Genomic DNA, 26,600 nt, shown 5'->3' with positions numbered 1-26,600 from the left:
AATTGTACAATACTTCTGCAGGCACACCCTTAGCAAGGTGAGGCCGCTTCATCAGTAGTTTTGGTATGTACCATACTGTTAAAGGGTAAGTCAATTAAATACATTGCTGTATACACCGCCACTTAGGCTCCATAAGTGCACAGCTAGAAATAATCTGCAACCCCAACAGCTGCATCTTAAGACTGTCCCACCACTATAGGATTTGGAGGGTCTGTGGAGATTGGGACATGTCCTAAAAAAACAACTAATCCTATAAACAATTTTAAAAAGTAAATAATAAGTGTGTGTGTTTGTGTGTATAATAGAGGGGTGTGTGTATATAGATATATCTACATTGTAGCATCAGCGTCTCTGCCCCCTGCCAGGCAGAGACGCCGTCCCCCTTACCGAAGCTCTCCTGCTCCAGCGTCTTCCGGCCTCCCTGCTGCTGCTGGTGCACGCAGCTTCCCCGACTCTGTGCTTAGGGCGCGCGCTCCCTCCCTCTTAAAGGGGCCGCGCGCTTCGTCCTAAAAAGTCCCCGGCTGGAGGACTCTTCCCCCTCCCCCCCATATAAAATGCACCTCCTCCAATATGGAGGTGCCTGTGCAAGGTTGTTGCTTTGTTACTTACTTTGCTTCGGCCCTCAGGTCCTCTGCAAGTCAGTCCTGTCCGCCAGCCTGTTCTACAGTCCAGTCTGCCAGTCTGTCTATGGGCTCTGCCCACTTGCTCACCTGGGAGCACCTGCCTGGTACCTGCCGTGCCCACCAGCCTGCTCACCTGGAAGCACCTGTCTGGTACCTGCCGTGCCCACCAGCATGCTCACCTGGAAGCACGCGCCTGGTACCTGCAGTGTCCACCTGCCTGCTTACCTGGAGGCACTTGCCAGCTATCTGTTGTGCCCGCCTGCCTGCTTACCTGGAAGCACCTGCCAGCTACCTGTTGTGCCCGCCAGCTTGCCAAACTGGAACACGACTATCTGCCTAATCAGCCTGCTTGTCTACCCGGACCACCCGTCAGCCTGCCTGACGAAGCTCATCCGCTGTACCGGTCAGTTCCTGCCTTCTGACCTGTGGGAGTCGCCTGCTCTCATACAAGGTCGGTCCCAGAGTAGCACCTGGTCCCTCTGCTCGGTTCCTCCCTGGTTCACGGAGTCGACTGAGCCGGCGTACGACCTTGGTCAGGCCGAGTAGATACTTAGTCACGCTCCTCTGGCCCCTCCTTGCACCGCAGCACAGAGGTTCCACCACCCGGACCCGTAACATATATAAGTGTGTGTATGTATATATATATATATATATCTATCTCTCTCAAATATTTATTTAGTGCTCTCAGGAGTCTTGTGCAGACGGACCAGTGTCTTCATGGAGACGTAATGTCTTGCATCAGTTTTTCGAATATACGCGGTGATGTAACAATCTCTCTCATGGACACAAGTTGCCTCCCTCCCATACCTATGTCATATAAATGTGCATAAAAGATAATGCTTAATAGTTTGCTTTACAATGAGGGGGGACCTTGAGAAAAAAATACTTAAATGTAAAGGCTTTTTTTTTTTTTTTTTTTTATCATATATTTTAAGCCCCAATTACAGATGTTGGATCTGGATTTCGCCACTGATTCTTGGCCAAAATCTAAGGAAAATCCATATCGGTTGTAGGTGTGGAAACCACATTCACCAGAATGCAGCAGGAATGCTCATGAGGGAGTTACAGCGCTGCTGCACAGTCCATCTATGTTGTCTCCTGCTAGGTAAACAGACCGGCGGAGGATGACTGGATCATTGGTGCAGAAACTGTGCGATTTTTAAAAAGTTTTGAGGTGCAAATTATGTTTGTATATTAACCTTTCTTTTTTCTTACAGAAATCACAAAATTAGTGTGACAATCTGTGTCTAGATGTGTGCATAGACTTTTGTGAGTGGCAGCTGCCTTCCCTCACTGTATACATGTGATTTCTTCTCATAGGTTTATCCTGTCCTACAATTATAACAATAAGAGCCTTCCCATCTCACCCACTCAGCAGCTTGCATGACTAATATGTGATTTCACTGACGCCATTGTCTGATCCTGCTACCTTCCATTAAAGTAATAAGCGCATCTCGCCCAATCTCCTTACAGTAAAGTATGTGCTTCATCACCGCTGCCGTATGTTACTGCTGCGAGCGCAGCCCATTTGGCTTATAGATTTTGCTTACCACTAAAACCTGCTTCACTTCGTGTTTGATCATTGTCTGAGGACGTTCTGATTTACAGGCGTACACCGTGTCCTCTCCACAAAGAGCGGCTTTTATTTGTCCCATTGGACTGATGTATGAATGCAGTGTTATGGGCAATACGATGTATTGCTGAGATACTTGTATTATAACAATGAAGAGACCCAAAACTTGTGCTGCAGCAATGACAGATCCTGGTGACTCTTCCCTGATTTCTCATTGAGCATCACCAAATCTGTAGCTGACTGCCAGGTCTCATCACCAAACTGTGGGAGATGAAAGGCTGAAAGGGACGTGTCAATAGTTATTTTTTATACTTATTTTTTGGTCAGGCCGCCGTATACAAACAGTACAAGGAGCAATGTTTTGCCAAGTACACAAGCACACCAACTATTTTCCACATGGACCTCAGGTCTACCCGGGAAAAAATTGCAGCATACGCTAGTTTAGTCCAATTTATGGAGCAAATTAGTGCCTGAAAATGTGGAGGATCTGCTTACTAATCTGCTATGCTTACGAGCACACTGAGCCGCTAATCAATAGGGTAGGGGGCACACCCTTAAAGAAGCACTCCTCTTACTTTTATCAGATTTTATTCTCTTAATATATTGCAGTCATCATATTATATAGCACTATGTACTTACAATTGCTCATTTTACCTTTCTACCCAGCCAGCTTGGCTCAGGCTTTAATGTAAATGTAGCTATAAACCTACTGGCCGTATATTGTACTGTTTTATGTTATGTATTTTAATAGACTGCAGTTTTTTTTAGTTATGAGTGCTCTAACAATTTCCAAATAAGTTTGAATGTCCCAATCCTAAAGTGACGACAAAACCTTACTAAAGCGTGTGCATTTGTCTGAGACGCCTGCTAGGTCAGTGTGTCCTGCATGGCTCCTAAAGCTGCGCATAGGCAGCAGGCCTGGACTCTGCTGCTGCAGTCACTGTTGGGTGGGACATGGAGAGGTTTGCACTGAGCAGATAACAGTTGGTTTTACCTTATCTCAACCAACATAAATACTTTCGTTTTGTATATCATTTTATTCTGAACTTTCTCCAGTTGCTACTTTACATTGGCTTGGCGTGACATTGCCATTACAGGCAAGGGATCTCAAAATGTCAATCTACAATTCTCCCCCCTCCCCTCCCAAGAAGTTGGTCTTGTATTTTTGTGATATAATTAAATTGTATCCTCCGTGGGAGAAGTGTTGTGTGAATAGGCCAGTACTGTGAATATAAGGTGCCCAATCACCTTCAATCACTATCCCTACTGTCGTACCCTGTTGTGCACTCACATGCTATTTGATGGGGAGAGGGTGGTAAGCCACTGCCAGACACCTGATGCAGTTTCTCTCCTGAGGATCAGCCATTATAATCATGCCCAACTGTATCCGATGTATAGGAGCACCAATAGGTGTTTCTAAAATACTATCCACACATATACTTTTCCATGAATCCCTTATAATACACTATTCCAGTCTTTACAGATCCACGCTGACTACATCACGCAACCGCTGGCATCTTCCACTGCAGCCTTCCACTATTCCTCAGATTTTCCTCAGTAGTGTTGATTATACTTTTCTTGCCTTTGAGTGGATCCTGTCTCTTATAAATCTAATTTGTGCTCAGATTTAGGAAGAGTTCAGACTATTTTATTGTGTTTTGCTAAAAAAGACTAACTATGCCAAAGAAAGGCCAAGCGAAGTACAAAGCTTCATGTTTTGTTGCCAGATGGCTAATTTATGGTAATAAGTTTTATTTTTTGTTTTTGTTTTTTTTGAGACTGAAGACCTGTGAATGTGGGCACAGACATGGTCTGATCCTAGCCTTAGTTGAAAGATTATTCTCCTAATGGTAAATTGTTATAACTACTTAGGAAAAAAAAATAACTCCACAATTTACCAATATTTATTACAAATTTACCTTAACTGTCAATTTTTTTAAATTTTTTACATTTTATTTTGTCCACTGCTTGTTGCTTAGGTTACCAGCCACTTCTGCAGTCTTATCATTGGCTGGTCTCTTGGGCAAGGTGCTCAGCTCTTACAAGCTCTCTGCACCTGACTGGATCCGCCTGGTATCTGATCAGCTTCAGTGTTGCACTGCTATGATGCTGGTACTCAATGAAGGAGATAGATTGGCCCCGAAATACATCTGAATAGAGAGTCCTTTTACGTTCTTGGTCTCATCAGTTTCGGCAATGCTTATCAAGACCACAGCTTTTACCTTCATCTCTGACATTGGCAAGACACCCTGGTCCTATAACCACTCCATAATCCAGATGTGCTACAGTTCTGACCCCGCTGCCACCTGCTAAGTCATTGTACCTCTGGGATGTTTGACTGTCATTTGTTTTTTCCATGTAGAAATTTGCTTTGAGCCTGTAGGTGACATGGCCACAGGCTGCCTGTATTTACATTGTATTTACTCCTTGAAATACTGCCTTTATTAATGGCTTCAGAGCTAATGGCTCTCTGCTTTTCCTTCTGACCAGTTTTCTTTTTAGTAATTGTTACATTGTCAGTGTGCACACAATTTTTGCTGTGTGCCATACATGATACATTGAGGCTATGTGCCCACGATGCAGAAATGCTCCGGATTTTTCCTGAGCGTTTCTGCATCTCCCTGGCAGAAAAAACGCATGCGGACTGTACATGCGGATTGTACATGCGTTTTCCTGCCAGGGACATGCGGATGTGAAGCGTTCTTCACTTGCATTTCTGCATGCGGGTTGACAAGCGCTTTCCAAGCGATTTTAGCATCACTTGGAAAGTGCTTGTCAACTTGGTCACACTATATAAATCCATGCAAACTGCATGGATTTATATAGTGTGGCCTGAGAGAATGTCAAAAAATAAAAAATAAATCTATACTCTACCTTCTGATGGCCCCCGGAGTCTTGCTTCACTCCGTCCTGGCTGCCGGCAGATCGCGGTACACTACACTGAAGGACCTGTCGTCACATGACTATGACGTCAGCGCAGGTCCTCCAGTCCATCGCGATCTGCCGGCAAGGGAGGACGAGCGCATCGGGGGCCGTCAGAAGGCAAGTATAACATTTATTTTTTACTTAATTCTTTTTTTTTTTTTTTTTTTTTACAGTTTCCATGGTACCCGGGTCCGGAGGAGAGTCTCCTGTCCTCCACACCCGGGTACCATCCGCACATTGAACGCATGTATTCTGCATGTGCTTATCTAGTGAAGCGGAATCCATGCGTTCTAATGCAAGTCAATGGCGGCAAAAACGCAGCACTTCCGCAAAATAATTGGTAGTGCTGCTTTTTTTCCCGCAATGATAATCCGCAGTGGAAATTTCCGCCGCATGTGCACAGCACATGCGGATTATCATTAGGGAACATGGCAGGCCTTCTACCATGTGTTTTTTAACCGGTTCCCGACCGCCCACTGTAGATAAACGTCGGCGCTTGCCGGGCTCTGTGCAGCGCCGACGTTTAAAAACGGTGGGTGGTCTCGCAGCGCTCAGGACCCCCAGGGTCCTGCAAGCGCTGCGATTCCGGTGCAGAGCGTTAGCTCTGACAGGGGACATCATCGGGACCTGATTAGATCAGGTCCCAGTAATGTTAACCCTTAGCTGTCTTCTATATGCTGTGATCTATTGTGATCGTGGCATATAGGAGACAGCAGGAGGAGAGGGGGTCGTCAACTTACCTCTCCGAAGACCTCCGAGTCCTTCCAGGACCTGGGGTTGCTATGGCAGCTGGAGGTCACATGACCGCCTCCAGCTCTGCCATATATGGTGTCCTGTCTGGCTCAGCTGCTGCTGTAGCCAGACAGGAGACTCTGACTGAAACAGTCAGGGAAGATCTCATGTAATGTAATATATGTCTATTACATTACATGAGATCAGAGATCAGAAAAATAAAAATTAATGTCCCATACAGGGACTAAGAAAAAATGTGAAAAAAAGTAAAAAAAAAGTTTTTAAACTATTAATAAAAAAATCACAAAATAAATAAAATATTAAACCAATAAATCCGTATATTTTTACAAAACCAAAAAAAGTACACATATTTGGTATCGCCGCGTCCGAAACAACCCGAGCTATAAAACTGTCACACTAATTAACTCCTTCTGTGCACACCGTAATAAAAATAAATAAAAAACGGAGCAAAAAAATATGCTTTTTCATTATATTGCCAAACAAAAAGTGGAAAAAAATGCGATCAAAAAACAAAATAGAAATAAAAATGGTACCACTGAAAACGTCATCTTGTTACGCAAAAAAAAAGCCGCCATACAGCTCCATCAGCCGAAAAATAAAAAAGTTATAGCGCTCAGAATAAAGCAATGCAAAAAAAATATTTTTTTCTATAAAATAGTTTTATTGTGTAAAAGCGCCAAAACATAAAAAAAATACAGTAAGTGTAGTATCGCTGTAAACGTACTGACCCGAAGAATAACGCTGCCTGATCACTTTTACCACACGCAGAACGGCATAAAAAAAAACTCAAAAAAGCAATTCCTGAATTGTTTGTTTTTGTTAATTTTACCTCCCAAAAAACGGAATAGAAAGCGATCAAAAAATGTCACGTCCCCAAAAATGGTACCAATAAAAATGTCAACTCGTCCCGCAAAAAACAAGCCGTCACATGACTCTGTCGGCCGAAATATGGAAAAATTATAGCTCTCAAAATATGGTGATGCAAAAACTAGATTTTGCAAAAAAAGCGTCTTTTAGTGTGTGACAGCTGTCAGTCATAAAAACCCGATATCAATCTGGTATCTCTGTAATCGCACTGACCCAAAGAATAAAGTAATCTACTCAGTTATATCACACTAGGAACGGAGTAAAAAATAAATAAAACCAATTCTTCACCTGCTACTGATTTGTTTATTATGTCCCCAAAGATCCCAGTAAGGCTCTGCCCACATTTATCCTGTGCTCTGCGCTGAGCACTTACACCAGAGTTTCCGTGTAAATCTCTGAAATACATGATTCAGCCGGAACCCATGACGGAAGATTCCCTGTAATGAGACAGATATAGGCCACTGTGGATGCCGTCTAGCCTGGGATCCCACGGTGTCATTTGTTTTAGGCGTGCATAAAAGTGCGGTTGGCCACAGTTTTGTGCACTTCTGAAAAAAAGGACACCGCTACACAGAGGCCAGACAGTGTCCAGAGTAACTCTGCTGCCTCATTACAGTGAATGGATCCTGCAGGGGTTTCATCTGAATTACATCACTTGGAAATTTAGATGGAAACCCCGATGTAAGTGCTCAGCCTAGAGCGCCGGATAAATGTTACGTAAAATGTTCCCAATAAAAGCTTCAACTCAGTCCTCAAAAAAAGCTAGTCCCCACTCAGGTCCGTCATCTGTTAAAAATATAAGGGACTTCCAAGTTACTGGTAGCAGAAAGGCTCTGGAAAAGCAAAATGACCCTTGCCCCCCAAAAGAAATTCAGAAAATTTTGTGCTCCCAAATCCAAATGCCTATTCTACAATAATTTGTTCTCCAATTGTCAAATAGCGCTCCGTCCCCCCCAGATCTCACCGTATGGCTAAGCGGTACGATACAGCCACATATGGGGTATTGACACTTTTAGAAGAAATTGTGTGACACATTTAGGCACCATTTTTACCCATTGCCCTGTTTGAAAATGTAAAATCTGAGGGTAAAACATTTTTTTGTGGTAAAAATATAATTATGATTTTTTCACTGCCCAATGGTATAAATTTAAAAATTAAAAAATACTCACTACTTCCCTAGATGAATTCCTTGAGAGGTGTAGTTTACAAAATGGGGTCATTTGTGGAGGTTTCTGCTGTTTTGGCATGTCAGCGACTCTTCAAATGTGACATGGTGTCTGCTGCCTATCCCAGCCAACATAGCGCTCCTTTCTCTTCCGAACCCTGCCGTACACCAAAGCAGTGGTTTTCCCCCACATATGGGGTATCGGCGTACTCAGGAGAAATTGTACAACAAATTTCATGGTGCAATTTCTCCGGTTATCCTTATGATAATGCAAAATTAGGGGATGAAAAACATTTTTTATGGGAAAAATGTGAAAATTTTATTTTCACGGCTCAATATTATAAACTTCTGTGAAGCAGCTGGGGGTGCAAGGTGCTCACCACACATCTAGATAAGTTCCCTAAGGGGTCTAGTTTCCAAAATGGTGGCACTTGTGGGGGGTTTCCGCTGTTTAGACACATTAGGGGCTCCACATATGTGACATGGCGTCCGCTAATAATTCAAACAAATTTTACATTCAAAAAGTCAAATGGCGCTCCTTCCCTTTCAAACCCTGCCGTGCGCCCAAACAGTGGTTTTCCCTCACATATGGGGTATCAGCGTGTTCAGGAGAAATTGCACAACAAACTTCATGGTGCAATTTATCCTGTTACCCTTATGATAATACAAAATTAGAGAATGAAAAACGTTTTTGTGGGAAAAATGTGAAAATTTTATTTTTACAGCTCAATATTATAATCTTCTGTGAAGCAGCTGGGGGTGCGAGGTGCTCACCACACATCTAGATAAGTTCCCTAAGGGGTCTAGTTTCCAAAATGGTGTCACTTGTGGGGGGTTTCCACTGTTTAGGCACATCAGGAGCTCTCCAAACGCAACATGGCGTCTGCTAATTATTCAGACAAATTTTACATTCAAAAAGTCTAATGGCGCTCCTTCCCTTCCGAACCCTGCAGTGCGCCCAAACAGTGGTTTTCCCTCACATATGGGGTATCAGCACGCTCAAGAGAAATTGCACAAAAAAATTTGGGGTCCATTTTTTCCTGTTACCCCTGTGAAAATATAAAAAATTGGGTCTAAAGTAACATTTTTGTGAAAAAAGTTAAATGTTAATTTTTTTTTTCCACATTCCAAAAATTCCTGTGAAGCACCTGAAGGGTTAATAAAGTTCTTGAATGTGGTTTTGAGCACCTTGAGGGGTTCAGTTTTTAGAATGGTGTCAATTTTGGGTATTTTCTGTCATAAAGACCCCTCAAAGTGACTTCAAATATGATGTGGTCCCTAAAAAAATGTTTTTGTAAATTTTGTTGGAAAAATGAGAAATCGCTGGTCAACTTTTAACCCTTATAGCTCCCTAACAAAAAAAAATTTTGGTTCCAAAATTGTGCTGATGTAAAGTAGACATGTGGGAAATGTTATTTATTAACTATTTTGTGTGACATATCTCTCTGATTTAAGGGCATGAAAATTCAAAGTTTGAAAATTGCAAAATTTTCTAAATTTTCGCCAAATTTCCGATTTTTTCACAAATAAACGCAAGTTATATGGAAGAAATTTTACCACTATCATAAAGTACAATATGTCATGAAAAAACAGTCTCAGAATCAGGGGAATACGTTGAAGCGTTCCAGAGTAATTACTTCATAAAGTGACAGTGGTCAGAATTGAAAAAATTGGCCCGGTCACGAAGGCAAAAACAGGCTCTGGCGCGAAGTGGTTAAGCGTTTCTGCAGCGGAATTGCCACTGCGGAAACGCTTAAAAAACGCTTAGTGGGCACACAGCCTTAGGCTGCGTGCCCACAAAGCATTTTCCAAGCGTTTATGCTGCGGAATTTACGCAGCGTAAACGCTTGGGAAGCGCTTGGTAATCCGTCCCCAATGACAAGCCGCAATGTGAATGCCCATGAGTCATGTGACCTGACACATGACTGAATGATGTCACCGCAGGTCCTTCACACCACCGCGAGCAGTGCAAGAGACCGAACGTGGCGGAGATAACACCGGGAGGATATCGGAAGGTGAATATAATCTTTTTTTATTTTCTACCATTCTTCTTTTTTTTTTTTTACTATTTCTTGGTCACACTATATAAATCCATGGATTTATATAGTTTGAACAAGTTGTCAAGCACTTTCCAAGTGATGCTAAAATCTCTTGGAAAGCGCTTGATAACCCGCATGCAGAAATGCATGCAAAAACGCTTGACAAACGCTTCTTCCTGGCAGGAAAAACGCATGTAAAATCCGCATGTACAATCCGCATGCGTTTTTCCTGCCAGGGAGAAGCGGAAAAAACATGCAGCATTTCTGCATCGTGGGCACATAGCCTTAGTCTTGTAGTATTCTAGAGCTGTGTTTGCAAAATCACAAGTCCTTGTGCCCCTAATCGGGGGTCCCCCACAACTTGGCACCAACAAGAGCGCTCAATTTCAGTTGGAAAGGCAAACTAATTTGCCCTCAAATATCACTTGCGAATAAAATACTTTTTCCTGTCCTTACATCAAGCTTCAAAATGACTTCCCCCTGCAGTAATAATGGTGGAAATCACTGTTTAAGGGTCTTAAATCTGCTTCGCGCGACAGGTTCAAGGTCTCCTGACCAAATTCACCAGCCTCATACACACTTATGATGGTTAATTGGATAACGACTGAACCATATGTGTGAAGCCGGCCTGAAGGTGAGGGTTTGCTTACACAGCGAGAAATTGTTAAAGCAAACTTGTCACAAGGTTTGTCCAATATGAGGCATGACCACCACTTTTCAGCCCTGATATGCAGCATTTTAATATACTGTAATATAAGCCCCCAGTCAGGCCTGCAAGACAAAAAAAAGAGCTTTTATTATGCTCCCCTATGCAGCGGTCTGGTCTGATGGGCATCGCTGTCTTGGTCCGGTGCCTCCCCTCTTCTTGCAATGCCGTCCTCCTTCTCTTTTTCGTGTGGATGACGCTTCCTACGTCTTCCAAACAGTGTCCACAGTATCGTGCTTCTGCGCAGGTGAACATCTCTGCCCTGTCAAGGGCAGAGCAAAGTACTGTAGTGCGCATGCATCTGGAAAGGTCAAAGAGCCCCAGCACATGCGCACCACAGTACTTTGCCTGGTCAAGACAGAAGTACGCCCACGCAGGAGCGCAGTGCCGGGGAGACACTGTGGGTGACGTAGGACGCGTCATTCACACAAAGCAAGAAGGAGGACAGCATCTCAAGATGAAGGGAAGTGCCGGACAGCCCCGCAGGTGAGTATTATAAAAGGTGTTGTCCTTTGTTGCAGGCCAAATCAGGGGCATATGTACAGTATATTAGTATGCTGTAAATTAGGACTAAAAGGTAGTGGTCCTATCTCACATGGGACAAACCTGGTGACGGAGTCCCTTAAAACAATCACAGATCTGCCATAAGAACAATAATACAAATCGATATCACATTTTTACACAAGTACGGTAATCCACTACAATAAATCATGGAGTGCTGCGCAATGATTGGGACTGAAAACACCTTTTTCAGACCATAATCACTTTATATAAGGGGCCGTACAGTCTGGGGTTGGCGTTTCCTGCACAGACACTGGCAGGACGATTTTATATCACCATGCTGCATTCTCTTATTCACAGCATTAATACCTGCGTGTATAAAACGCGCGAGTCCAGTATTTCTCAGTAATAGGACCATTGGCTAGAACTGCTTCCATAGGCAAGAGTAGTAAGCATTTTGCTCTGATGTCAGTAGGGAAGATATGTCATGGTGGATAATCTGAGCGACAACATCAATAATGGTGGATATGTTGGTTGTCGGACAGATTTTACAGGAAGAGATACTCTGTCAGTGATTTCTCTACACTACTGATTCTCCTCTCTGTGGCTACAATTGCCCTCCCCAATAAACAAAGCTGGCGACGTGTATATGACTTTAACTTATAGAACATGTGACCCCTTTTTCTTTTCTTTTTGACATTTCACTAAACATTTTTTTGAGCCTTTTAAAAGGCAGTGATTAGCTGCTGAAGCCGCAGCGCCTTCTACTTCTGACCTCTCGACCTGCTGCAGCTTTTCTAGTTTATAACCGTTTTGTCTCAGCAGCTGACTGTGTGGGGGCAGAGGCTTTCGGCTTTTGTAGCGATCTGCATGGCACTAATTCACCAGACTACTAGCACTTGAGTACATTTTTGTTTCTTTTTCTTTTTTTCCTTGGCATTTTGATAGTTTATGATAAGAGGGCCGTGATTCGGGGCTTCTCGTGTGCAGTCACTTTAAGATAATGAGTTGCTAAGGATTATGGGATTTGGCTGTTTGCGTATGGAATGCAGACCTTTTTTTTTTTTTTTTTTTTTTTTTTTACCGTTCAGCAAGGCGGACATAAATGCTTAATATTTAACATGCTAACTCATCAGAATTCGATGTGTGCATTTAATGGAATTAGACATAATTCCTGCATTTTCAGAAATGCTCATCACCTCATGCTATAGGAGAAAGTTTGTCGAAATGAAGGGGTTAAATGTTGTGATCTTATGAAGACAGCTAGTAAAGTAAACCAGTCAGCATGGTTTTATATGGGAAAGTCATAGTATTCATGGTTATAAAGAAGTGTGAGCCCCTCACACCCCACCAGTAGAAAAAAAAAGGTATGGTAATTCCTTTTATGTAGAACTCCATTGTGCCAGTCATGGAATCAGGCTGGGGGGCGTGTCCGTTGAAAGTTCTGCAAGTGCATTGACACGCCCCCAGTGCATTTCCAGCCTCATTTGCATATCACTTCTACACCTGATTTCTCATGATTGACGCATCAGATCTATACAAAAAAAGGCATAATTTTTTGTAGAGGGACAAAATGTAACCCATTCCACTACTTCCATAGGTAAAACCATGCCAACATATCCTCTTTTAAATAGTGTTGTTTTGTTATTGTGGTCAAATGTCGGCTTTGGAGGAAGTCTCAAAGCTATTAATCTGTAGTATTACGTACTCCATACCATCTCCTTTATCAGGTTTCATCGGTATCTGTGTCGTTTCTTTGTTTTTTGTTTTATAATGTTTTTCCCAGGAGGAGTAAATGATCAGATTAGTTCATTATAGCAGTGATATCGGATACATCAGCAGAACATACTCTTTTCTACATTTCCGAAGTGTAAGTCCAGCCTTGTAATTGGAATAGGTTCACAGCCCTGTGCAGATTAATTTCTTGATTTTTGCCTCTGTGGTGGAAGCATTTTGTTAGGCCACGTTCATATGGTCAGTTTTTTACATCAGTATTTGTAAGCCAAAACCAGGAGTGGGTGATAAATACAGAAGTGGTGACGTGTTTCTATTATACTTTTCCTCTAATTCTTCCTCTCCTGATTTTGGCTTACACATACTGAACTTGTGAACATGACCTTTAAAAATGTTTTTGTGGAGCATGAATGGCGCACAGGACTGATATAGTACTGTGGCCCCTTATACCCTGCACACTGGCCCCCAGCCACCCAGTTATGCAGGGAACACAGACTTGACCGCATTCTAGTGACAAGATGGCTGCAGGTCCACATGTAGGGAAAAATAAGTAGTATCTTCTTACCTAGGGTTGGTAGGGGGATGGGTGTCCCACCAATCAAAAAAGTAATGGCATTTCTAGAATGTTTAAACTGATTAGTTTGTTAAACCGGCCCCTTAAAGAATCATTAAACCTTTAAAGTTTTTTTTTTTTTTTTTTTTTAAACTTGATCAGTGGAGATCCATGTCTCAAGATCCCCACTGATCGCTCAAAAGACCACAGAAGTGCGTTGCTGTAGAGGCGCGAGCACATATCTTCTGCCTGAGCGAACAGAACAGTACGGATTTAATAGAAAGCATATGCATGTTTATTGCATCCATACTCCGCTTTGAGTTCTTGCTCAGGTGAGAGCAGTGCACTCTGCCTCCCGAGCAGCACTCTTCTCACTGGTCATTTGAGCGATCAAACCCACTGATTTGGTAAAAAGTTTGTGTCTGAAAAATAGGTTTTCCATGGAGTACCTAAACTTATCACCAGGTCCAAAGTGGCCAGTTTTTACGGTTTTATTTCTGCTTCTCCTCTAAGTATGTGGTGTGGTGAGGTTTTTTTTGTTGTTTATTTTTATTCCTACTTTTGAGTTTTCGGACACTTTCAGTGAATTGGGGTCTACTGACTTCCATGTCATCGCACTCCCCATACAATTCAGGAGGTTGCCTGTGTTGCCTTTCCCTTGACGTCTGCAACTTACTGACGGAAATAAAAGCAGGCATTGCTACCTCTCCATTGAAGTAAATTGGAATTGCAGTGGTTTATGATCATGGCTATAGAGTCCAACAAGGAGGAGTGCAAGTGTTTCCCAAAATGTTCTTTACTCAAAGATTTTTATTAAAGTCTACCCCTTTTTCCCAATTCGATCACCATGCTGATGTTCCCGGCATCCCCTCAGCTGAGAGAAGCTGCAGTCAGACGGGTTTTTCACCTGCAGCCGCCAAAAGAAATGTATAAACTGTCTTTCTTCTTCTGACTTGAGTAGTCAGTTGTTTTCAGAAATGTAAGGGATCAGATAAAGCTGCCTTTTTATTCTGAGACTAGACAGACAGGAGAGTGGGAATTCTGCATGTCTGTGTGCTTTGTACGGGAGACACCAGATAGCTTTTACCCACAAGTTCAGAGAAAACTGCAAGTTGGAGTCTACAGAGGGGAATACTGGTGAGAAATACAGGCTATACGACAAACATGGTGTTCTTCCCCCTGTACACAGCTTCTTCTGAGCAGTACCTGTAAATGCTGAATGGCTTATAACTAGGAGCGTGTGCTACACTGCCATCTTGTACTGGTAACACATGTGCTGTCTGCATCAAACAAATCATTACCTACCGTATGAGATGACTTAGTTTTTCTTCTTTTTTTTTTTTTCTTAGAACCATCGGGCTGATCCAGAAGAATTATTCACAAAACTAGAACGTATTGGAAAGGGCTCCTTTGGAGAAGTTTTTAAAGGCATTGATAACCGGACTCAACATGTGGTTGCTATTAAAATCATTGACCTGGAAGAAGCGGAGGATGAAATAGAAGACATACAGCAAGAAATAACAGTTCTCAGCCAGTGCGACAGCCCCTATGTGACAAAGTACTATGGATCTTATTTGAAGGTAACTTTTTGGGTTTTTTATTAACCCCTTAACAACATTTGCCGTACTAATACGCGTCTGTGCCCTGGGACTTAAGAGCCAGACCCGTATTAGTACGTCATGGCGATCGCGCGCGCACACAGGCTGTGTGGGCGCGATCGCCGCCGGGTGTCAGCTGATTGTCACAGCTGACACCCGGTACTATGTGCAGGGAGTGGTCCTGCACCGCTCCCAGCACATTAACCCCCGCGCTGCTGCGATCGAAGTCGATCGCGGCATTGCGGGGGCAAGGGGAGGTGATCGCCGATACTCACCTCCTCTTCCGGCTTCCAGCACAGTCTGCAAAGGCTTCCCGGGTGTTGCCATGACGACCCGATGTCGTCATGACAACATCCGGGTCACCAGACAGCAGGAAGATTGCTTGGACATGCGCAGTGCATCTCCAAGCAATCTTCACACTGTGCATTTCTGACAGCTTGCATGGCATAGGGATGGTGCTGCATTCCTGTGCCATGCAGGCGATCAGAGAAAAAAAAGTGAAAGTCCCAGAGTGGGACAAAGTAATAAAGTGTATAAACTGTGTGAAAGTGGAAGAAAAAATAAAAAAAAAAATTGCAAAAATATAAAAAAAATAATCCACCAAAAATAAAAATATAATGTACCCATCAATAAATATTATTATAAAAAACAATAAAAGTACACATATTTGGTATCACCGCGTCCGGAACAACCTGACCTATAAAACTGTCCCACTAGTTAACCCCTTCAGTGAACACGGTAAAAAAAAAAAAAAAAAAACGAAGCAAAAAACAATGCTTTATCACCATACCGCCAAACAAAAAGTGGAATAACACGCGATCAAAAAGACGCATATAAATAAAAATGATACCGCTGAAAACGTCATCTTGTCCCGCAAAAAACAAGCCACCATACAGCTCCATCAGCCGAAAAATAAAAAAGTTATAGCTCTCAGAATAAAGCGATGCTAAAAAATATTTTTTTCTAGAAAATAGCTTTTATTGTGTATAAGCGCCAAAACATAGAAAAATGATACAAATGTGGTACCGCTGTAAACGTACTGACCCGAAGAATAGATACCTCATCAATTTTACCACACGCGGAACAGAATTAAAAAAAAAAAAAAAAAATTCCTGAATTGTTGGTTTTTGTTTATTCTGCCTCCCAAAAATCGGAATGGAAAGCGATCAAAAAATGTCACGTGCCTGAAAATGGTACCAATAACGTCAAGTCATCCCGCAAAAAACGAGCCGTCACATGACTGTCTGCCAAAATCTGGAAAAATTATAGCTCTCAAAATATGGCGATGCAAAAACTAGATTTTACAAAAAATGCGTCTTTTAGTGTGTGACAGCTGTCAATCATAAAAACCCCATATGATTCTGGCATTGCTGTAATCACACCGACCCGAAGAATAAAGTCTTCTAATCACTTATACCGCACAAGGAACAGCGTCAAAAATAAACTCTTGGGTTAGGATTGGGTTTGGGGCTAGGGTTGTGCTGGGGCTAGGGTTGTGCTGGGGCTAGGGTTGTGCTGGGGCTAGGGTTGTGCTGGGGCTAGGGTTGTGCTGGGGCTAGGGTTGTGCTGGGGCTAGGGTTGTGCTGGGGCTAGGGTTGTGCTGGGGCTAGGGTTGTGCTGGGGCTAGGGTTGTGCTGGGGCTAGGGTTGTGCTGGGGCTAGGGTTGTGCTGGGGCTAGGGTTGTGCTGGGGCTAGGGTTGTGCTGGGGCTAGGGTTGTGCTGGGGCTAGGGTTGTGCTGGGGCTAGGGTTGTGCTGGGGCTAGGGTTGTGCTGGGGCTAGGGTTGTGCTGGGGCTAGGGTTGTGCTAGGGTTGGGATTTTTTTCAAAAGTAAGAAAAAAGATGACGATATGGCGACTAGTGTTGAGAGCAAGTGCTCGCTACTTGAGTTTGCATCGGGTGCTCTGGTATGCATTGAGTATCGTGGGTATTTGAGTGACATGCTCGAGTCTCTGCCCCATATGCTTCGCGGCCAAAAAACTTTACGGGGATTGCCTGCCATGCACGAGCGATCCCCGCATGTTTTTTTTTGGGTGTCTAATAACCGTGAAACATGCGGAGCAGGGACTCGAGCATGTCACTCGAGCACACGCTGTACATGGTGCATACCTGAGTACCCGATGCAAACTCAAGTAGCGAGCACTTGCGCTCAAGACTAATGACAACTTATTCAATATGATGACCTAATGTAAACAAATTCTGTGCCGTACCTCTGGGTTCAAAATGTTCACTATACACCTTAATAAAATCCTTGAGGGGTATAGTTTCCAAAATGGGGACACTTGTGGGGGAGCTCCACTGTTTAGGCACATCACGGGCTCTCCAAACGCGACATGGTGTCCGCTAACGAATGGAAAATCGGCTCAAATTGTTAGCGGACGCCATGTTGCGTTTGGAGAGCCCCTCTGTGCCCAAACTTTGGAGCTCCCCCACAAGTGACCCCATTTTGGAAGCTAGACCCCCCAAGGCACCTTTCTAGATGCATAGTGAGCACTTGGAACCCCCAGGTGCTTCACAAATTGATTCGTAAAAATGAAAAAGTGAAAAAAAAAAACACTTTTTCATTTTTATGAATCAATTTGTGAAGCACCTGGGGGTTCCAAGTGCTCACTATGCATCTATAAAGGTGCCTTGGGGGGTCTAGTTTCCAAAATGGGGTCACTTGTGGGGGAGCTCCAAAGTTTGGGCACACAGGGGCTCTCCAAACACAACATGGCGTCCGCTAATTATTCAAGCAAATTTTACAATCAAAAAGTCAAATGGCGCTCCTTCCCTTCCGAGCCCTGCCGTGCTCCCAAACAGTGTTTTTTCCCCAAATATTGGGTATCTGCGTGCCCAGGGGAAATTGCACAACAAATTTTGGGGTCCATTTTTTCTTGTTACCCCTGCGAAAATAAAAAAAAATTGGGTCTAAAGTAACATTTTTGTGAAAAAAGTTAAATGTTCATTTTTTTCTTCCACATTCAAAAAATTCCTGTGAAGCACCTGAAGGGTTAATAAAGTTCTTGAATGTGGTTTTGAGCACCTTGAGGGGTGCAGTTTTTAGAATGGTGTCACTTTTGGGTATTTTCTGTCATAAAGACCTCTCCAAGTGACTTCAAATGTGATGTGGTCCCTAAAAAAAATGGTTTTGTAAATTTTGTTGGAAAAATGAGAAATCGCTGGTCAACTTTTAACCCTTATAGCTCCCTAACAAAAAAAAATTTTGGTTCCAAAATTGTGCTGATGTAAAGTAGACATGTGGGAAATGTTATTTATTAACTCTTTTGTGTGACATATCGCTCTGATTTCAGGGCTTAAAAATTCAAATTTTGAAAATTGCCAAATTTTCAAAATTTTCGCCAAATTTCCGTTTTTTTCACAAATAAACGCAAGTGATATCGAAGAAATTTTTCCACAATCATGAAGTACAATATGTCACGAAAAAACAATCTCAGAATCAGGGGGATCCGTTGAAGCGTTCCAGAGTAATTACCTCATAAAGTGACAGTGGTCAGAATTGTAAAAATTGGCCCAGTCATTAACGTGCAAACCACCCGCAGGGCTTAAGGGGTTAATGACTTTGTGTAAGTTGATTTGTGCGAGATCGTTCTGTGATACCCCATGAAAGGATGCTCTGCTGTGGTGGTGTGTTGTGATTGTGCAGCACAAATGCTACAGTTTATCTCAGATTGTGTAATCCAGGCATCAGCATTTCCATCTGGTGCCATTTAGTTCATGAGGCCCACTATCCCAGAGCTGATAACGGGGGTCTCGGGTTAACTGGTCTCCTGTGCTTTATAATCAAAGTGCTTGCACACTTCTATTACCATCAGCTGTTTTAGCCACTTAAAGGGGTATTCAATAAATGGCATTTTTATTAGGATCCAGACCAGACTGCAGAATTAGTTTGGACCCCAAACTCTGACTTTAAATGGTTTCATCTCATTTAATACATCAAGGGTCTCAAACTCAGCTGGGTATATGGGCCGCACTCAGAAAAACATTTAATTTGGGGGGCTGCATTATTTGCAGGACAAAGTGACATTTTTAGTGATACCATTTTTTTTTCTATACACCTTTTGAACTGGTCCTCATCTTGTGGCAATGTCCCATGCTGGTCCCTATCTTGTAGTAATGCTCCATCCAGGTCCCCATATTGCAGACATGTGCCCCATCCTGGTCTCCTCCCCGTATACTGCGCACAGGTACCGGCTCTCTGCACAGCAATACCAATGCCAGCTGACATCTGCGCATGGCCGTGACGTCAAACGCCGCTGGCCTCTGATAGGCCAGTCGGCTGGCATTGGTATTGCTGTGCAGAGAGCCGGTCTCTGCTCGGCAATACACTGCACTACAGCGCTGATGGTGGCTGCTGGACAGGGCCGCGATGGTTACGGGGTCTATGGTGCCTGCAGGCCGCGTGTTTGAGACCCCTGTAATACATGGTTTGAGAGTGCTAAACCCACATCACATATACTCCTCTATTGATCTCACTGCTCCTCTATACCATTGAGAGGGTCCCCAGCCACTCTCCTCCACTAGCCTTGTCTCTGTGACCACTGCAGCCAGTCACTGATTGGCTGCAGCTGTTCCACACTGACATTGCTGGAAAAGGAGACCGGCGGGGGATCAGTAGCAGAGTATGTGCAGTTTTTTATATCATACTTGTATTCAAAATATATCAAGTTGGAAAACCTATTTTAACAAATTCAGATCTCAGACCAAGCGGCTAACTTTTTTTACTTTTAAAGTTTATTTTAATGTTTCCCATTTAAAACATGCAAGCGCTGTAAACGTTCACCTTTTATTGTGTGAACTGTGGCAGGAGGTAACATAGCATTTCCCACCACTTTATTACCCGAATTGCTCCCAATCGTATTGGGTGTACAGTCTCATTCCAGCATACATAATGCTGGCACATTTTAGCATCTGTATTATGGCTGCAAGTCCTGGTTTCTAAAATGGGTTCATTGAATCTCTGGGGTCAGTAGACTCAAACAGATGGGGCTTGTGACTGTAATACAGATGCCAAAATGCCCCCACAATACAGCTGTCTGGCCTAACTGGAAATTCCCCCTGCCTTGTTAGCGGAGCGAGGAGCCGCTTCCTATGAGCAGCCACTTTGTTACGTGATATTGATTCTTCTGATTATCTTTATCACCTGAATTGTAACACTGAGTAAGCTGCTTCTCTCTCCATTATAACTCCAGAGGATCACTTATGGCCATCAGAGTGTCATCTCTCCTCCACTAACTCCTCTTCCTGTTGAAAATTACACATTTGTTTTTTATGCCCAAATATTGTCCCGTTCCTTACAAAACCTGTCTTTGGTTTGTTGAAATATCAAAGTGAACGGTGAGAGATCCTATCCCTTCCTGTGCGCGGTCTGTGTTCTCTAGCTCCCAGTATTAGTCTGTTTATGGTATGTAATTAGTTTTCTATGTAACAAACACTTTCTATTCTATAGACTATAGTAATAGGGTCTTGGGATTAATGTAAACATCCGTGTTTGTCTATATACGGACCGCAGTGCCGAGGCAGAGTGCCGGACTCCTGACCCAAGAGGCCGAGAGTTTGGGTCAGGAGAAGGCGGTCAGTCCAGGCCTTGCGGTCTGTAGACGGGCTGTGAGACGCCAATGTGTCTCTCATCTGAATCTCCATAGAACTAGAACTCGGTGCCCGGCGAAGATGTGAGCTGCTGTGTGAACAAACGTCAAAAGAACATTTACCGTATATTCCGGCGTATAAGACGACCTGGTGTATAAGACGACCCCCCTACTTTCCTGTTAAAATATAGAGTTTAGGATATATTCACCGTATAAGACTACCCCTTTTCCAACGCATACCAAACACCGGTAAAAATTAAAAAAAAACAGATTTGAATTTAACATGGTCCTTTTTTAATTTAAATTCTTATGACATGCAGGTATATAGCAGGAAAACTGTCACTCATAAACATATTAAAATAGGGGGGACCCCACGTCATTTTTTGGGGGGGTCCCCCATTCTAATAGCTAGTAAAGGCTAGGTATTCAGCTGGGGGCTGATATTAGTAGCCTGGGAAGCTCCGTGGGTATTACCCCCTTCCCAGACTTCAAACATCTGCCCCAGCCGTCTGCTTAACCTCCGCTAGAGACTATAATGATGGTGGATCCCACGCCAATTTTCTTTTTAAAAAATCCTTTATTTTAACACTAAATGACAATTGAGGGGTTAATAAAGATGCAGTCCCTAAATTATTATTAATTTTGTAATTAATTTTTCCCAAAAATGTTGACGTGGGCTTCGCCATATTTTTGTGTCCAGCCAGGTACAGCAGGCAGGAACGGGCTGCCCCCAACCACCAGCTGCCTATTTGTACCTGGCCGGACACAACAATATAGGGAAGCCCTTTTTTTTTAAATTATTTCATGAAATAATTTAAAAAAAAAGACGTGGGGCTTCGCCCTATTTTTGTGTCCAGCCAGGTACAACTAGGCAGCTGGGGGCTGGAATCCGCAGCGCAGGGAGGCCCAAGCTTTCTGGCCCCCCCCCCCCGCTGCAAATTGCAGTCCGCAGCCACCCCGGAAAATGGCGCCTTCATAGAAGCGCCATCTTCTGGCGCTGTACCCAACTCATCCAGGGCCCTGGTGCGGTGGCTCACTGGGTAATAAAGGGGTTAGGGCCAGCTTGGCATTATCAGCTGGCCCTAAGCCCGAAATTCATGGGGTCACGCCAATATTAGACATGACCACCATGAATTTCTAGTAAAGTATTTAAAAAAAACACAACACCCAGAAAAAAGTCCTTTAATTGAAATAAAGACACAATTTTTTAATGTTCTAAATTAAACCATACTTACCATCACGCCCATTCCAGCTGAAGCCAACGATCTCCTGCAATAAAAGTAAAATAATAAAGCAACATCATCCTTACCTTTCCATGGTTCCCAGGACCGGTCCAGCTCTGCTACATTCACATGACAGGCTGCACCGCAGCAGAACGCTGCCGTTCAGCTTGCCATGCGGCAGACACTGAGAAGCGTAGGCATGCTTGTGCTCCTCAGTGTCTGACTGTGACGGCATCCAGATGAGCCGAGATCATGTCCAATGAACTCGGCTCACCTCATGCACGTCACTGACAGCGTGGGAAAATTCTCCTGCTCCCCGCATGCGCAGTAGAAGTTTCCCACGCTGTCAGTGACGGACGTCCAGGAGGTGAGCTGAGTTCATTGTCGGCTCATCTGGATGCCGTCACAGCCAGACACTGCAGAGCGCAAGCATGCCTGCGCTTCTCAGTGTCTGCGGGATGACAGGCTGGATGGCAGTGTTCTGCTGCGGTCCAGCCTGTCATCTCGATGTAGCAGAGCTGAAGCTGTCGTGGGAACCATGGAAAGGTAAGGATGAGGTTGGTTTATTATTTTTCTTTTATTGCAGGAGATCGTTGGCTTCAGCTGGAATGGGCGTGATGGTAAGTATGGTTTAATTTAGAACAATAAAGAATTGTGTCTTTATTTCAATTAAAGGACTTTATTCTGGGTGTTTGTGTTTTTTTTAACTTTTACTATGGGGTTAGTAATGGGGGTGTCTTATAGACGCCTCTCCATTACTAACCTGGGCTTGATGTCAGCTGGCATTATAAGCTGACATCAACCCCAACCCTATTACCCCCTGCCACCGCACCAGGGCAGCGTGGAAGAGCGAGGCTAAGTGCCAGAATTGGCGCATCCTATGGATGCGCCATTTCTGGGGCGGCTGACGGCTGGTGTTTCTAGCCTGGGAGGGGGCCAATATTCATGGCTCCCTTCCTGGGCTATTAATATCAGCCCCCAGCTGTCTGCCTAGCCTTTGCTAGCTATTAAATTAGGGGGGACCCCACGTCATTTTTTTGGGGGGGTCCCCCATTTTAATAGCTAGTAAAGGCTAGGTATTCAGCTGGGGGCTGATATTAGTAGCCTGGGAAGCTCCGTGGGTATTACCCCCTTCCCAGGCTTCAAACATCTGCCCCAGCCGTCTGCTTAACCTCCGCTAGAGCCTAAAATTAAGGGGAACCCCACGCCAATTTTTTTTAAAATAAATCCTTTATTTTAACACTAGATGACAAGTACAGTAACCAACACTATCACTGTACTTCATATATATGTGACTGACATGTTTCTATCTATCTAATCTATGTGTGAAGCTCTATTCTTTCTATTCTAAATTGTCGGGTGCCGGCTTATGCCGCTGCTGAATTGCCGGCTTTTCATATATTGTCACAGAAGCGATGCGAACTTCCCTGCTCCGGACACAGCGCAGCGCTTCTGTGACAAGTGAAAGCTGTCGGCACAGAAGCCCTGCGCTGTGTCCGGAGCTGGGAATACGCAGCGATGTGTCAGTTTCAGCACAGAAGCGCTGACTGTCTGGACCTACCGCCGCCGTATTTTAACTCCCTCCACCTTATATTAACTCCGCCATGGCAGGGATACGGCCACGGCAGCTTATTAACACCCCCAGAGTATCCCCGCATGTCAATTTCTGAAAGTTCAAAAGCATTACCGGCGTATAAGACGACCCCAGACTAGACAGAAGATTTTTCAGTCTTCAAAAGTCGTCTTATACGCCGGAATATACGGTAGTTGTTTTTTTTTCTCAAGGTATCCATTTTTGCTACAATTTTTTGCCTGTCTGACAGACAATTGCAGAAAGAGTTCATTTGTACTCAGTTCATGTCACTGCCATATATAAAGTCTTGTTAAGGCTTTGTTCAGATGTTGCGTTTTTGCTTTTTTTTTCTTTAGGCAAAAAACCTGCTCTCTTGGCAGTAAAAAAGCTGCTTACAAAAAGCAGGATTTCTGCATTTTTTGATGCGTTTTTCAGGTTCTCAAAGTTTAGCTTTGCTTCCACCATAGAAGCATGAACAATGCAAGGTGTAAGGCCACCAGTGCAAGACATATATGAAACCATTAAACCATTTTCGGGCAAAAAACAACTTTCTCAAATTATTTAGTGAAAAAAGATTGTCTGAAAAAATAGTGACTATTCTGAACAAAAAAGTTCACAGGAGTTCATGAAAAAATACATAATTACAAATGTAACAGTAGGGGGGAGTTGAATTGGTCGGGAATAGTTTACCTAAGACATTGGCAGTGCACTGAGTTTGTAGGACAATGTTTACGGTCACACTTTGGTCAGCCCTTGAGTTGGTCAGGTATTGTTCAATTTCACACCTTGGTCAGACAATGTTTACTTTACACACATCACTAATTTAATTGAACTGTACTAATCCTAACTGTCATCTCAGGTGATGACACCAAGACATTTTGGTTTAAACTTGGGAAAATCACAAATAAATGTTTCACGTCCAGCTGTACCTGCTTTTTTTCACTAAAAACGCAGCAACACCCGATACCTTTTTTTTTTTTTGCTAAATTTCTGCTGCATTTTTGCACTTACTCATTGCTTTCTATGGGTGAAAAAACACTGGAAGATGAATCGATGCAGTTTTCATAGCTTTTGCTGGGACTGTAAAACGCAGCTTAAAACTTGCATAAAAACACAGCAAAAACTCAATGTGGGAACATATCCTTAATGTATTTCTCAATAAGTGCTTTTTCTTTTTTCAATCACTTAAGTTTGCTGTGTTCTGAATGTCACGTTGGCACTTTAGTTTGTGTAAATGTAATGAAACCTGTTGAGCTCGTGGTGCCATTTGTTGCGACCTCTGTTCAGAAATTACAAAATTATCCTTGGCAATAATATGGTCCCTGTTAATGCGATGGATGCAAAATAAAACAAAAAATATCCTCATTCACTCTAAATATGGTCCCCAAAATTCAGATGTTACCATTTCTTGCTCCCAGGAGTCACTTAGTTGACACACATGGTTTTATGACTGAAGAATATGAAGAAGTTATTAAATATAATATATGGCGCATCGGCTTGGGGGGATAAGAGTGTATAATATTTGCACAGTGTTTGACGATCCAGTAAATTCTTCAGATCCAAAACCTACAGAAAAATGTCTTTACAGACTTGTAATGGCCGGTGCCAATATACTATGGGTGTGGATTAGACGAGAAGAATTAACTTGTTGTAGACCTTTTTAGATCCTGAATGAGATGGTGCCAAAGAGTTTGACACTTTGCAGCCGCTGGTCCTATAGTTTGAGTGCTATTGGCGATATTTAGTGACCAACAAAGTGTAGGGGTCCCCACACACAGTGCACCTAAAACGTGTAGAAGCCAATCATATGGGTGTTCACAAGGGATGCTGGAGAGCTAGAGCTTATTCTGTAGTTTAGAAAATATGCAAAATAACTTTCACATCCGTGTTACATTAGTGCAGATCTCACAGAAGCCTCAGAGACCCTGCAAAGTCCATGTGGCCGATCACAGAAGCATCTGTGCAGGGGTCGCAGAACTTGCTGACTGTAGTTGTGATTTCCACCTCTGGATTTCACTCTTATAGGGGTTATCTGTTTTTTCATAAAAACAGCTAAACTAACAAAGCACTTCATGATCTGCCTGATTTGCCGTCTGTGATGCAGCTGCACGGTTTGTATGTCAGGCCCATATATACGTATGTCTTGGTTTGTTAATGAAAGGAGCCAGCTAGCAAGACCCCTTCATACACATTACTGCTCAGGAGTTCTGTACAAGAGGGCGCTTTACCCATCATCACAAAGTCGACTTGTCAAATCTCAGAAAAGTTGTGCGCAAACATTTGCGTAACTTATGTGACTTGGCTATAGCAAGCATGTCACGTGTGATGTTTTTCAACCAGCGACAGAAAATCCAACACCTTTTGAAACTCTTTTCACGGTCACAATGCGATATCATACTAAATCATGACATCCAATGTGTCTGTGATTTCAGTGTCTCGTGACACGTCGCTGTGTAGCCCAAGCCGCCTACTTAGTGGGGCTACTTGGATTTTACATATTACAGCAAGGTTCGCTCGAGAACTTCCAATATTGCGTGTGCGGTGTGTATGGGGTGTGTACGGTATGTATGGGGGGAGTACGGTATGTATGGGGGGGGGGTTGCGGTATGTATCTTTTTTTTTTTTTTTTACTTTTTTTCTGGATTCACATATGCACAGTAAACTCATACTATTTCTACTCATACATTGCGGTTTAAAGGAATTGCATTAATTATAATTTGCTGGCAGGTAATGGGTGTAGAATGTGCGCAGAATATATAATCACTTTATTACATTTTTTTTTTTCTCTCCAGGGCACAAAACTATGGATTATTATGGAATACCTAGGAGGAGGCTCAGCGTTGGACTTGGTGAGTAGCAGGAAAAGTGTTCAATCTGTTTAACGTCTTTGAGGATATTTATTACCCGTGACTACAGTTATAAAGTGGGGGAGCTTTAAAGAAGACCAGTCAAAAGTGGTCCGTTTTTGCTCTGATTTTATCCCTGCTGCTCCTGAGGTGTTCTTTTTTTTTATCATCCCTACGGTTTCAGATCTCTGGGACTTTCTTATATGCTGTTAATTTTGATCTTTTCCAAGAGGGAGTGGTTCACAAAATTTTCTAAGGGCATGTGTTTAAATTACTCCGCATTATTATCCTGAAAGCCCACTTAGTAAAGAACATAAACATTTGACCAAATGAAG

At 43.1% G+C, this 26,600-nt stretch overlaps 1 protein-coding gene across 1 annotated transcript in view; it reads left to right on the top strand.

The window, feature by feature from the left end:
• The window catches only part of STK26 (serine/threonine kinase 26), an 80,916-nt gene that overhangs the window by 29,765 nt on the left and 24,551 nt on the right, over window positions 1-26,600 (top strand). Inside the window, exons 2-3 of the mRNA XM_073641333.1 lie at window positions 14,789-15,019; window positions 26,212-26,268. Of these exons, the coding sequence (XP_073497434.1) occupies window positions 14,789-15,019; window positions 26,212-26,268 (288 nt within the window). The remainder of the gene's footprint in view (window positions 1-14,788; window positions 15,020-26,211; window positions 26,269-26,600) is intronic.

The sequence above is a fragment of the Phyllobates terribilis genome, unplaced genomic scaffold, assembly GCF_046119375.1.
Source record: "Phyllobates terribilis strain yellow unplaced genomic scaffold, ASM4611937v1 Scaffold_7__3_contigs__length_470593459, whole genome shotgun sequence".
Taxonomy (NCBI): Eukaryota; Metazoa; Chordata; class Amphibia; order Anura; family Dendrobatidae; genus Phyllobates; species Phyllobates terribilis.
This window is presented reverse-complemented; position numbering and strand designations above follow the sequence as displayed.